The sequence below is a fragment of the Ipomoea nil genome, unplaced genomic scaffold (assembly GCF_001879475.1).
Source record: "Ipomoea nil cultivar Tokyo-kokei standard unplaced genomic scaffold, Asagao_1.1 scaffold2705, whole genome shotgun sequence".
In the NCBI taxonomy this organism is placed as follows: domain Eukaryota; kingdom Viridiplantae; phylum Streptophyta; class Magnoliopsida; order Solanales; family Convolvulaceae; genus Ipomoea; species Ipomoea nil.
This window is the reverse complement of record NW_017619133.1, coordinates 2,249,324-2,264,430: the sequence shown is the minus strand read 5'-3', so window position 1 is coordinate 2,264,430 and position 15,107 is coordinate 2,249,324. Positions and strand designations below refer to the sequence as shown.

Sequence of the window (15,107 nt, the reverse complement as noted above, 5' to 3'; positions counted from 1 at the left end):
AAGAGGTAACCCATGCTCTACAAAATCTATTTTGCTTACCTATATGATGATTTCTTTGATTCTACATGTGTTTTGCTATGAAATGTGAGTGTTTATGCATTGTCTTGTGAAAATGCATATCTAAAGCTTGTGTTTAGGGTTCTTGTATGCCATTGCTTGGCTATTTCTTTGATTCAAGTCATTTTGTTGTATTTGGTGAGATTTGGCATGTCTTGGACTTGAATTTGAGCTTGGTGTTGAAAATCCCCGAAGGGATTATTTTGGTGTACAGGTGTGTACCCGCGGGCGGAACGGTGAGCAGGGCCTACCCGCCGCCCCACCCGCGGGGTACATGTGGTCGTGGGTGTGTACCCGCGGGCGGAACCACGGGTGGGGGTTTACCCGTGAGTCCACCCGCGGGGAACATGTTGGTGTTGTTGGGGGATTTATTCCCCGTGATTCTTTTGACTCGGTATTTGGTCTTTTGACTTCCCGATGTTCTTTTGTGGAACTATTTGAGCGTCTTCTTGATGTTTCGTATGTCTAGAACTATATGGTAGGAGTCCATGTAGGTTTTGGTGTCTTGAATCGTGCTAAGTGTTCAACATTGTGATTCGTTGAACCATGGTGAGTCTTGTGTGTTCTTCGGAACTACGTTTGGTTTACCAGTTTGATAAGCATGCTAGTTCGATGTTTAAATGCTAGCGTGTGTGTTGTTTGTACCTTCCTATCGTTGATGATGACTTGTGTTATTCATCGTTGTTGTTGGACTGTGATCCATTCCTTGATTGAGTATGGTTTCATATCTTCGTTGTGATCTGTTGATTGATTCCTGTTGAGGTGTGGTGTGTGTGGTTGTACCTGGATTGCACGATTAGTGGTATGGGACACTAGTCACCAAGGTACATCAGTGGTCCTCGTGGTGGCCATGATGTGATTATGGAGTTTGTGACCTGTGTGTCGGGTTCACGTATTTCTTGGGAGGCATGTGTTGCCGTGTGTGTGATCGGTACCTTCATGTACTATGAAATTGGTGGCTTTGTTGGCGGTCGTTGGCGGATGGGGACGACGGTCCTCGGAGGGAAAAGGTTGGACTTGGTGTACCGGGGTCCTGGAGGTAAAGGTTGGAACTAGACATAAGGTTGGGGGTAGCCATAAGGTTGGAACCGGGCATTAGGAAGGCATATCAATTCGTGATGGGTGATGTCACGAAGGCCTGTGTAGCCGTTGTTGTGAGTTCTCTTCTTGTGACGTTTATGCATGTCGGGTGTTAATCTACTGTGTGATGGTAGATTATGCCTTGAGCCGTTCTTATGAGTTGTTATTACATCTTGTGTCTTGGGATGTGTTCCCGTATTGTTGATTGTGAGTGCTTGGAGTCTTGTGTTGACTTCTGCTCTTGGTTTTGAACTTATATATACATATTTCGTTTTGCAAATGATTTTGTATATATATCTTATCTATGTATGATATTTCACATGTATTGGTGGGTTACCAGCATTATTCGCTGACCGGGCATCGTCCCATCTTTTATGTGTTTCTTTCAGGTGATGTATAGACGTGAGCGCGGTCTAGAACCTGCTAGTGTAGCTCCCATGTTTTGTTGTTATGGCCTGTGCGCCAAGGATAGACTTTAGTACTTTGGACATGTATGGATTTTAGATTGTGGTTTATGCAGATGTTAGCCTGTGCGTTTACCTCTGGGTGAGCTGGCATAGCACCCCTTTCGTTTCCAGTTTATATAATCCTTTTCTGTCTTCCGCTGTGTTTGATGTTTTGTTTAGATATCTGCATGTTTAAGGCTTTAATTAGCATGGAAATTATGGGGTGTTACAAAAATGTCCGCGATTACGACCGTAAAGTCAGAAAAAACTATGGTCTCTAGATCGACGAGGAGAAATGCCCTCGATTACGACCGTAAAGTCAGAAAAAACTACGGTCTTTGGATCGGCGAGGAGAAATGCCCTCGATTGCGACCGTAAAGTTAGAAAAAACTACGATCTCTGGACCATCGAGGAGAAATGTCATCAATTACGACCGTAAAGTTGGAAAAAAACTATGGTCCTTAGATCGGGAGGAGAAGTATCCTCGGTTACGATCAAGGAGATCGGAAAGGATATTGGTTCCTAAACCAAGAGGAGGAGTGTCATTATTTTTTATCGTAAGATCAGAAAAGATAACCGTCCTTAAGACCGGGAAAGCAAGCCTCATCATGTACGATCATAGGATCGGGAAAAGCAAATAGCCATTAAACCCCTAGCCCAAACGTGGTATAAGAGGAGAAACATCCTCAATACCGACCTCGAGATCACGAGAATGATCCCTAGGTGACTAGCCCGATCAGGGCACAAAAGGATAACCGTCTTCCTAGACGACCAAACATATCAAAGGGATAAAATCCTTAGACTGAAAGTATAGCACCGTTCAGTACACCGCCCTGAGCAAGGTCTCAGGCAGAGAACGCCAATTCATATCGGCGCTTAAAACGACCTTTAAGTGGGACTCTTGATTCGTAAACCAGCATAAATAGGGGAAAACACCATATTCAAATGATTTTAGTTTTAAGAACCCATCATAATGATTAAAGTGGATAATCAAAACTAACCAAACGTGATCGGCTAAGAACGATCTTTAAACTAGGTAATCTGAGTCAGGGTTTTACCAAGCAAAAACTAAATACGACCAATCAGCTCGAGTAAAGTGCCTTGGGATCGGAGAAGTGTTCCCGCTTATGATCGATAAGACCAATAGAGGTTCCTGGAACGTGAGTAAAAAGACTCTTTGGAAGTCAATAAAGGTTTATTTTTAGAATTATTTATCATTTTAAAAATATTTAAAAATATACTCATGATTGAATATACCCCATTAATTTACTTTCTCAAGGGCCTACGACACATGATTTAGGAGAGGAAATTATCAAAATGGTCCTTCGATTATGTCCCTTTTTCAAATTGGTCCTATGACTTTTAATTGAACCCAAACTAGTCCTCCAACTATTAAATTTTAAGCCAAATTGATCATCCGTTAATTCGACATGAACTTGGCGTCAAATTAAAGGGAAAAACACGAAATTCAACACATATTTTTCATTATATAAAGATTTTGACTCCATTGCTGAATTCATTGAAGCTGTTGCATAAAATCTAGGGTTTCTTGATATGCTCTGGAAGAATTTTGCTACCTTTGCTTAACTTCAATTGGATTAGGGTTCTTCAGGCTTCAACAATTTGTTTGCTAATTTGGAAGAAAAATCAAAGGCGTTAGTAGTCTAATAAACATTATACAATGTAAATTTTTTGTTTTTCCCTCTAATTTGACGGTCAAGTTCACGCTTAACTAACGGATGATCGATTTAGTTTAAAATTTAATAATTGAAAGACGTTCAATTAAAAGTCATAGGACCAATTTGAGAAATGATCATAGTCGGAGGACCATTTTGGGAATTCTGATTTAAGACACTACTGCTGAAAATTATGGAATTTCCGACCACCTGATAGTGATCATAAATCAAATCGAAAGTCTTGTTCCGATCACTTTTGGTATTCGAAAAAACCTTTGTTGCTATTCCCGACTACTTTTTGCTTTCGAATTGATTTAAGATCACTTTCAGGTGGTCGGAAATTTCACAATTTCCAGCACTGAAATATAGTATATCAAAATTAAGCATTCAAAAAAAAAAATATCAAAATTAAAAATTAGGGTTATTAAGGGGAAAAAAAAAACAAAAAAAATGAAGGAATCAGGAGACCAAAATGATGGCATAGAATCAACTCAATCAAGACAGTATCCTATTGTGTGTCGTCCTTAAAGTTCCACGTCGGTTGTTGCCAGCTTTTACCCAACGTTTTTGGTCCGTCATTGGCCCACGTGTTCACTCCCCCAACAAACTACCACTTTTTAACGAAAGAGACAAAAATAACCGAAGAGAAGATAAAGGGCATTTACGAATTACGATAATGTGCTAAGAATAACAATTTTATTCGGTGACGTAATTAAGAAAAAGACATTTAACATATATGCCACCGCCATTTATTAGTGAATGTTGGTCGCACTACTTAAATTTTATAGCAAAAAATTTTGGGGTCTTCTAGAATGCTCATGTTTGCAAACAAAGATGACCTCTTAGGTAGATGTAAAATGAAAGAGTTCTAGTAGGTGTACGTTCAAATTTTATTCCATCAATTATACTTCTTGATATGACAAGAATGATAATAGTAAACATGTTATCGAATAATATTTGAAAAGTAATCAGAGTTGTATTGCTTAGAGTGTTGAGTACAAGAATTACAGCATGTCTTTACCTAATGCATGAAAGGTCTCCTACTTATACTAATGTCTGTAATGTATCTCTATATGGTTCCCATGTCTTTGCTTAATGCATGAAAGGTCTCCTACTTATACTAATGTCTGTAATGTATCTCTATAATGGTTCCCATAGTAATGAAGAGTCGAGCCTACATTGAGTGTGGTCTTGACCATAATTGCTTCCTCTTGAATAGGTCAGTGCTGGAGTAAATGTTTCCGTTACGTGACCCTTGATTTCTTTGGGTGGTTTCGGGTCGGGTGCCTGTCTAATTATCTTGTCATCACATGAATAAGACATTTTCATCTTGTGGGTCCAAAAAAGTTGTCTACATCCAAGATTTGTTAAAAAGAGTAAAAGTTGGGAGGACAAGTAGTATTTTTCAAAATGTAAATATTCGCTAATGTCAAAAAGACCATTAAACAAAAAAAATTATTTAATTAAATCATTTAACATTAAAAATATATGGAATTGACATTTTTTGCAGGTTCTTCCAAGTAAAACAGATTAACTTGCTTAGTTGACAAATAATATGACATATTTAAAAAGTTAGCGTTGACATGAAATTTTATATGTGGCAAGTTAAAATTATTTTTTTTATTTAAAAAGTCAAATTTTAAAAATTTTAGATTCATATTTAAAAAATAAAAAGTAAAACTATATTCAAAGCTTCAAACCAAAATTATTTCTTTTTAAATTTCAAAACGCTCCTCTACAATGGAGGAGGTGACGCCTCCTTCTACGTAGAAGGATGAGGACACTTCTCTCGTCAATGTCGATGGTAGAGGAGTTTACCTCCTCCATCAACGTCGACAGAGGAGGAGGCCGCCCCCATCAACGTCGATAGAGGAGAAGGTTGCCTCCCCCATCAATGTCGATAAAGAAGGAAGTCGCATCATCCTCTGTCCAGATCGATAGAGGAGGTTGCAGTCTCCTCCTCCATTAACGTTGATGGAGAATGATGCAGTATCCTCCTTCATCAATGTAGACGGATGAGGAGGTTACGTTGCTTCCCTGTCAACGTTGACCAGGGAGGCAGCTTACGGAGAAGTTTTTTTTTTTTTTAAATATAAATTTAATTTATAAAAATTAATATTATATTATATTATATTTGTTAAATAATTAAAGAAAAAAAATACGGAGTATTTTTTTTATGTGTCATGCTATATCAAAAGTTTACTGGAAACTTGTTACTTACCTATAAATAATGTTAATTGAACACATTTTTAATATTAAGTAATTTAATTGCGTAACTTTTTTGTTTGATGGAATTAGAAAACTCATTCCCTAAAATGATTGCTACGCTATAAGTTTTCTCTCCCGTTTCTGGTTTCGGGCTGCCATCCATCCACACGGCCACCGCCTCCGTTTGCTTCGCGGAGGCGGCATATATCCGCTTACTCCGCAGGCACCGTCCGATCATCATCTTTCCTTGCCGCCATCTCCACCTCAAACATCATTCACTTTCTTCGTCTACTTTCTCGGTTCCTACTCCGCCTTCGCCATCAACCCGCCAGATCCAGATCTAAATGTAAAGAGGTGGTTTGGTTTTTACTTTTTAGTGGATCCATAAAATAAAGTTCAAGAGGTGATGTACTGTTATTTCCCTCTTCTTTTGTGTTCGATTTTGTTTGTGATTTTCGGTGTATTTTCTCTCGTTTGTGTAACGAGTTTGTTTTCCCCTCGTTTCTTTTGGCGAGTTTCTTTTTTGATAAGTGTGAACATAAAAATTGGCCATGGCGTATGTGAGCTTCATCTCGGGTGACAAAGATGACAATGAAAAAGAGCATATGTAGTTTAGCTCGATGGATTTATTGTCAACGGAAGAATGAAAATAGATACTCGGGTGGTGTGCAAGACTTTTCAACTAAAATCAGTTTTTACTACGTTTGATCAATTCATTAATGATACTAAAGAAGCATTAAGTTCATCCAACGAATTCTGCTTCAAATTTGTGAAACAGTTTGCGAATCAAGTTCTCTGTAGCATTGTTAGGGAAGTTGTTTCTATGTCTGTCTGTAAGGAGTGTTGTACCATTCCATCGATCGTATTTGTAATTGTTTCACCTTATGATTAAATGAATTAGCTTCTTTATTTTCAAAAAAAAAAAAAAACTTTTGTTTGATGGTCTAATTGCACAAACCGTACAAATTCAATGGTCTATCTCACAAATGGTATTGAATGTCATATTATCCATTGGTTTTATGTGTATTGATTGTTTATTATTGTTTATGTCAACAAACTTACTTAAGACATTGTTTTAATAAAAATGTTTATTTATTCTTTTAATGCCTAAAGTATGTTTGTAAGTAGTTTTGTCAAATAATTGTCAAAAGGGGATATTGTAAGTGTACAAATGATATACATTTATACCCTAATTATGTTGGCTATATTATTTGACAAATCTTAGAATATAATTATTATTTTTCTTAGTCTTGGTTAGACCATGTGCAGTCTTCTGGAATAGAGTCAGCGACTCTGGATTAGTTATAATTATTATTTTTCTTAGTCTTGGTTGGACCATATGCAGTCTTGTGGAATATAATCAACGACTCTGAATTAGTTTCAGCAGTCTTCTGGAACAGAGTCATCGACTCTGGATTATTCTCTGGAACATAGTCAGCGCTTGGTCAGAATTTAAAGCAATTTTATCTAACAAATTTAAGCTATATATGTTGAACAAGTTTTTAGGTTAGATTTGAAGTAGATGGTGCTGGTTTATTCTTGAATTATTGGTAGCTAATTTCTAGTCAAAGTTGTTAAGTTAAAGTGGCTATATAAAGTAAAGCATTTGGGTTTCCTTTTTGGACAACTCCAGTACAATAATGTAAGTGTATAAAGTTAGTACACATTTAAACCTATGTTGGCTAATTTATTTTATTTTACTTTAATAGATTTAAGTTAGGCTAAAGCTCTTGGACCATTTCCTATCATATGATGAATCTTTTTGGAAAACATGGGTTATGTCCGTACATATATTATGGAAGAGGATGTCAACATGTCAGATGGGTTAAAAGCTATTCCTAAGGAATTATTTGTGGTGGTGACTTATGCTATGAAGATTAAAAGAATTATTGTGGTGATGACTTGTTGCAAAGTGAGTGGACGGCTGCATATTTGGAGGAGTTTGTTGGAGTGGAAAACAATATAAAAGGAAGGCTTTAACATGTTGAAGACACGGATTTTCACTTGCTAAATTAAGAGAAGCCAAATTATATTTATTACAATTTTATTAAGCTGAATTGAGTATTGATATTTTGAGTGAAAGACATTCTAGAAAGCTATTGTATTAATCTCTATTATTATTATATTATTTCTTGAGGATTTCTGTCTGAGCTGCACAGTCAGTACTTGGTACAGCTGAAGCTTCGGTTGAAGATCGTCACGGCATGCACGTACAATCCTAAGTAGATGTTAGGAATGTGTTGTAGTGGTAAAGGCTGAGGGCCATTTGTACTTACCTCTTGTAATACTCCTTGGTGAACATCTATAGTGGATTGGGCAGACGTGGGTTGCCCCGCAGACGTAGGAGAAGCGCTCCGAACTGCGTGATCAATCTCTGAGTACTTGTTTTATTTTTATGCATTTATATTTCGTTATTTATGTTCATTAAATAACCTAATTAATTGATAATGTAATATCTCTTCTAAAACAAGTAGAACATTAAAGGTATAATTGAATTCAAGATTCACGGTGCAATTTCAATTAACTAGAAAGAAAATTAGTCCTGTTATTCATCTTACCTATCATCTTGAAGTTGGTGAATTGTTCTACACGAGTTGTCTTTGGTGAAGTGAAGGTTGAAGGCTTATTGGCTTGCAACGTACCAATTCAAGGGAGATGATGAAGATTGAGTGGATGTGAAGAATTAGGGCCATAGTGTGTATGTACATGTTGCTTCAACCCTTGTAATCTTTGGTGATCATTTAGTGGATTGGGCATACGTTGAGTAGCCCCGCAGACGTAGAATAATTGCTCCGAACTGCATGATCAATTCTTGTGGTCTGGTTCTTATCTTTATTCCGCTTTTTATTTATTAATCTTTCTACTTAGATGCAGTAGCTAATCCAGATTAATAATTTGGCTTAAATTAAGTATGAACCTTTAAGTAATCGCTTGCATTCAAGATCCACAATTTTTTCATAACTTCACCTCCAATCATATTTTTATCAAGTTTGAAGGGGATGTCATAACCTTCAATCTCTTAAGTAATCGGATTTCCTTACATTTTTTTTATTCATTTTTCCATTTAACCATTGTTTTATCTCTTAACAATGTCATTCAGCTTTATCTTTAATATTTATAACCTTAATTTTGAAGTTTATTGAAATACATGAAAATATGGTGATGATATTAAATTTAAATAAACACTATACATAAAAGATAACCCTCAGGCCTCAACCAAATAAGTTTATATTACATTATTACATATCTCAATTTTAACCAAACATAAAAATCTAACATTTTCAATAATTTAACATTCTCAGCAGTCTCACATTCCTTAATATAATTTACATTCCATGAACTAAACGACTCTTAAAGGTTAGTTTACTGGGTATGAACTAAACAAAGTTTTATCACAAGTTATGTCTCATTTCTAATAACCTAGACATACAATGTTTTCTATCCTCTGGTAATAATACTCTCGCGATCTCACATTCATAAGCTAAATTGTATACTATTTCTGGTTTCTCGTTAAATTCTAAGTTTATTTTTTAATTCTATTTGACTTATGAAAAAGCTCACAATCATAACTTAAATGTGTGTTTTTAGTGAAACTCGTTAGTTTTATGATTACTAAGTAGTCAGTCGACAAACCAACACAATTGCAAATTTTGGATAATATGCAAAGAACGAAGAATTGGTATTTTTTTTTATTGCTGAAGTGTCATGTCCAAACCCTTTACAATGTGCCCCTCCATGAGTACTTATACACAGGCGCTTGGCCCTAAAAAGAAAGTAAAATCACTTACAAATTAGCCGAAAATCTCTCTTTAGTTTCCTTCCAAATCAAACCTGATCTACCTTCTTAAAATACGAAATCTCATTCCTAAAATACAAAAGGAAAGCGGCTTAAAAGAGGGAACAAATCTCATAAATATCTGCTGACACTTTGCAATCTCAAAATGTGTACCTGGCTGGTTAATCAACTAACTCCTTTATCTGATTGTTTGCTTAACCATTCAATCAAATTGGTTACGATTGTCACCGATCTATCTCTTGTATTGTAACTCTAATCAGATCTATCTCTCGTATTGTAACTCTAATCAAACATGGTGACCCTATATATATTAGATAAAAGATTAAAAAGAGATAAATCAAACAATAATAATCGGCTTAAATTAAGAAAGTGGAATAAAGGTCAAATAGGCCACTGAACTGCACATCAAATTCTAATTAGGCCATCGAACTCAAAAACAATGCAATTGAGTCCCTAAACTACACAAAATCATGCAATTAGGTCTAAAATGACCTGTTGACCTTAAATCGTGCTGACGTGGCGGTTACCAATTTCAAAAATAAATTTTAAATATAATTTTAAATAAAATAATTAATTAAAATTAAAAAAAAAAAAAACTAGAATTGCCGGAGACGAAGGTTCGTCTCCCTAGCCATGGAGACGAAGGTCTCTTCGTCTCCTCTCCATGGCCGGAGACGAAGACGATTCGTCTCCGGCAGTTTAGTTTAGTTTAGTTTAGTTTTTTTTTTTTTTTTTTTTTTTTTTTTTTATTTTATAAATTATATAATTTTAATTAATTATTTTATTTTAAAATATATTTACAAATTGTTTTTAAAATTGGTAACCTACATTTCAGGTAAACATGTCATTTTAGACCTAATTGTATAATTTTATGTGGTTCAGGGCCCAATTATATTATTTTTGAGTTCGATGGCCTAATTGCACTTTGACGTGCAATTCAGTAACCTATTTGACCCTTATTTCTAAAGAAGTTAATAAGTAAATCAACTTGGATTGAGTAACAACTTTTTTCTAGCTTTTGAACGCTCTCAACGGCTCTAGGGTTATTGGCGCTATATTTGGAAACTTTTCCCTCGCTCTCCGAGAGCGTGGCCATGGAGGCCGAGGTGGCGCTGCCACCAACGGACGGGGGAGGAGCACGAGGGCCGGATGGTGGGCCTTCGGTGATTAAGAGATTCAAACAAACCAAACGCTCTTTCGCAGAAACCTTAGGGGAGCGCACAAATCTGGGAACTGATTTCCAGGTATGCAATGAAGAGATCAACTGGTTCGACGATGACTTCACGATCGAGCCGGACAAGGACGATTACCCGGCCGCCAAGATGGAAGGTGTCCCAGTGGTTCGTCTCCCAAAAGCACTGAGAGAAGAACTCATAAAGCCTTGGAAAAATGCGCTTATTGTTAAGCATCTAGGGAAACCAGTCGGTTTCTCGTTATTCCAACAACGCATGACTCGGATCTGGAATCTCCAGGGAAGAGCGGAATTCATAGACATCGGTAAGGGGTGGTATGTTCTTCGTTTCCAACTTCAAACAGACTGTATGCATGTCCTGGTTGATGGACCATGGAAACTTTTCAACAACTACGTGGTGGCTCGCAGATGGAAACCAAACTTCAATCCCTCTCGTGAAAAGGTTGAGAAAATGGCTGTTTGGGTGAGATTACCGGAATTTCCGGTGGAACTATTTAGAGAGGATGTGATCAAATTGGTTTTGCAACAAGTAGGCACACCGTTGAAGATTGATAATACAACGGCAGGAGTGGAGCGGGGGAACTTCGCCAGAGCGGCGGTGGAAGTCGACATCTCAAAGCCCCTGGTGGCTTTAGTTCAGGTTCACGAGGAAATCCAGAAAGTAGAGTATGAAGGTCTCCATATCATCTGTTTTGATTGTGGAGAGGTGGGGCATCGTACCTCAGCCTGCCCAAAAAACAAAACTTGTGATGAGGAGAAAGCTACGGGGGACAATGCAACTGATGGCCAAGAATCTATGAACGTAGATAAAAGGCAGGAGGAGATCCCAACCAAACTGCATGGATCGTGGATGGTAGTCACCCGGAAGAACACCAAGCAGAAGGGGGTGGAAAAAAAAAGGAAAAACTCCTCATAAGCAGGGGGGTACAAAAGTTGATAAAGGGAAACAAGTCTTGGTGGAGAACACTCCCCCGGGTAACTTGAAGAAGAAACAAAAAGCTGTGGCAGATACCAATGCCATAGCCAGATCGTCAAAAACCCGGCAGCATACGACGGGGATCGTAGGTAAGCCACCAGAGGCTGTTTCTCTTGACACTCATAATTCTTTTGACTTACTGCAGGGCTTAGGTGGACTAGTTGATGCGCCAATTGTTGTCGAGGACACACCGAGACGAAGAAGAGGCGCACAGAGTTCCAACCGCGTTGGTGGTCCGGTTACGGTCCTCCAAAATTCCAATCAGAGAGGAAAAAAACCTCCTAAAAAAACGGGAGGTGCGAACATAGAGGATGGAAGTATGGTGTCCACTGATACCTACACGTTCAAGGACCAAATTTTTGTGTTTGGGGAGCTCCCAGAAGGCAACACATCTGATGGTGTCCAGACTTTGACTCAGGTGACGCGGAAGGAAGGCGATAATAATTCTTCCTTGGCTTGCCCGATGTCTCAATGAATTGGCTCTCATGGAATTGTAGAGGGGTGGGCAATCGTTTAACGGTTAGCCACGCCAAAGGTTTGATGAGTGACAAGGCTGTTGGTGCGGTCTGTTTCCTGGAAACTAAGACTAGGGATTTTAACAGACTCAAGAATATGGCTGCTAACCTGGGTTTTGATAGAGATTACACAGTTGATCCGTTAGGCTTCGCGGGGGGCCTAATCCTTTTCTGGAGATCAAATATCCTCAACTTTAAGGTTATGAAGAGTACTTCCCAGGTGATTCATGGGATTGTTAACAGCTCGGGGTTGGCCGAGACTCGCATTTCGTTTGCTTATGTAAGGCCAAGCCCAATGACGAAAGATATGTTTTGGGATGAGTGTAAATCTTACAGCTCAAGTTTTACAGGCCCCTGGATCTTAATGGGGGATTTCAACGATATTACGGGTAATCATGAGCAATGGGGCAGCACTTCAGTCAACATCAACCGCTGCTTGAACTTTATAGAGGATTTCAATGCTTGCGGGCTTCTGGACATGGGGACAATAGGGAGTAAGTACTCTTGGTTTCGTCATGAAGGAGGTAGGACAGTGCAACGCAGGAAACTTGATCGGGTTTTTTGGAATTTGGAGGCACAAATCGCCTTCCCGGAAGCTAAAGCCTTCATCCTTCCCAGAACTCATTCGGATCATCATCCTCTTAAATTTGTGGGACATGCGGGGAACCCACCACGCCGGGAATTGAGACCGTTTCGTTTCGAAGGAGCTTGGCTTACACGGGATGACTACAAAGACATTTGGAGAAAAGTCTGGTGCAACAACAACATAGACTTGGTCAGTGGTATTGATGAAGTGGCTACTCAGAGTAAACTTTGGAACAAAGAGTCTTTCGGAAACATCTTTGTCAGGAAAAAGACTCTTCAGGCAAGGATTAAAGGAGCTCAAGAATCCCCCTTCTATAACTCCTCTAGAGGGCTTCAGGTGTTGGAAAAGAAGCTGGTGGCAGAACTCAATGAGGTCCTTAAACAGGAAGAATTATTGTGGTTCCAAAAATCCAGAAAACAGTGGATCAAGGATGGGGATAGGAATACAACTTTCTATCACAGATCTACGCTTATTAGAAGAAATCGGGCCAGAATTCGGGCTTTAAAGCTGGATGGGGAGTGGAGTTCGGATTTTAGTAAAATTACGGAGCATATTGCTAACTTTTTTATTAATCTCTTTGGCAGGAAGGTTATCACAGGAGGTCAACAAGGGAATGTTTATGGGGGTCCGACTCTTTCTGTGGCCCAGACGAGATCTCTTGGGCGGAACATTGATATGAAGGAAGTAAAAAAGGCGGTGTTTGATATGAAAAAGTTTGGTAGCCCGGGGCCAGATGGGATTCAAGCGGCCTTCTACCAAACTTTTTGGGAGGAGGTCAAACGACCCATGACGGACTTTGTGAAAGATGCTCTCGGGCAAGGTAAGCTTCCCAGTAAAGTCCTTGAGGCCTTTATCACCCTCATTCCAAAAAAGGAAAGCCCGGAAACGGCTAGTGACTTTAGGCCCATCACTCTCCTTAACGTTAGCTATAAAATCCTCTCAAAGGTGATAGTTAACAGGATGAGGCCGATTATGAAGACTCTCATTGGCCCCTATCAAAATAGCTTTCTCCCAGGGAGATCTACGACGGATAACATTATCCTTACTCAAGAGATTGTCCACCACATGCGCCTCAAGAAGGGTAAAAAAGGGCTTATGGCGGTCAAGATCGACCTCCATAAAGCCTATGATAGTATCGATTGGGGTTTTTTGGAATCCACTCTGGTGGCTTTTAAATTTTCCCGGAATCTTATCCAGTTAATCATGTTTTCTATTACTAACAACTCTATCTCTCTTCTCTGGAATGGTGAAAAGCTTCCCCCGTTCCAGCCCGGGAGGGGCCTTAGACAAGGCGACCCCATCGCCCCTTATCTGTTTATTCTTGTTATGGAAAGACTCTCTTGGGCTATCCAAGAGGAGGTAAGAAACAAATCTTGGAAACCTATCTCTATCTCTCGCGGAGGAACAGGTGTCTCGCATCTCTTCTTCGCAGACGACCTCATGTTGTTCGCGGAGGCATCGGATTCACAAGGAAAAGTCATGACAGATTGTATCCGTAAGTTCTCAGATTACTCGGGTCTGACTATTAATATCTCTAAATCTAACATCTTCTGCAGTCCCAACACTAGTACGGAGATTAAAAGGGGCATCCAGAGATTGACAGGCATTCCGGTATCAGATAGTCTTGGGACCTACTTGGGTATACCGATTCTACATAATAGAATCACCAGCCAGACCTTTAACTACATATTGGAGGGTATGAAACGTAAACTAACGAACTGGAAGGCAAACACGCTCAGTCTTGCAGGGCGCCGGACGCTCGTCCAATCCACGCTCGCTACCATGCCTGTTTATACCATGCAGGTGTTCAAGCTCCCAGCACGTACTAGCAAAGAGATAGACAAGATCTGCAGAGGGTTTTTGTGGGGAGATACTGATGATAAAAAGAAGATGCACATGGTAAATTGGAACGAAATTTGCAAACCAAAAGAAAGCGGGGGTCTGGGTCTTAGGCGGTGCGCGGACTTTAATGATGCCCTCTTGGCGAAACTTGCCTGGAAAATCAACACAAATAACGATAAACTCTGGACTCGTGTAATGAAGGAAAAATATATCAAAGATAAAAATTTCTTCACGCTACCTCGGCAGAATAATGCATCATGGGGGTGGCGAAGCGTCCTGCGTGGCAGATCTCTGGTAGAACTCGGGGCTGCGTGGAGAGTAGGAGATGGCTCCTCCTTAAGCTTCTGGTCGGACTGGTGGGTTGGGGAGAAACCGCTAGCTCTAATGGAAAATGTGGAAATCCAGGACTCCCCCCAAGAGCCCAAAGTGAGCGATTTCATTCTCCCCTCCAGAACGTGGGACCTCAACAGACTATGTCAGGTGCTCCCGCATCAAGCGGTTGACCTTGTTCGTGCAGTGCCTATCGCTAGCTCGGATCAGGTGAAAGACGCCCTCTTCTGGCCTAATTCCCCTACTGGTACCTTTTCTGTGCGTTGTGCTTTCCATTATATTGCAGGTTCGGAGGAGGAAGACACTGACATCAGTTGGGTCTGGAAGCTTAGAGTCGTGGAAAGATGCCGCATGTTCCTGTGGCTGCTGATGACGAACATGGAACGTTGGAGACGGAGGCTAA

At 39.4% G+C, this 15,107-nt stretch overlaps 1 protein-coding gene across 1 annotated transcript; it reads left to right on the top strand.

Moving 5' to 3' along the window:
• The first annotated feature begins 10,357 nt into the window (after nucleotides 1-10,357).
• On the top strand, nucleotides 10,358-11,906 carry LOC109156316. The gene is made up of 2 exons (XM_019304157.1): nucleotides 10,358-11,308; nucleotides 11,577-11,906. The coding sequence occupies exons 1-2, from the start codon at nucleotides 10,358-10,360 to the stop codon at nucleotides 11,904-11,906; spliced, it is 1,281 nt and encodes a 426-aa protein (XP_019159702.1).
• The last annotated feature ends 3,201 nt before the right edge of the window (nucleotides 11,907-15,107 follow it).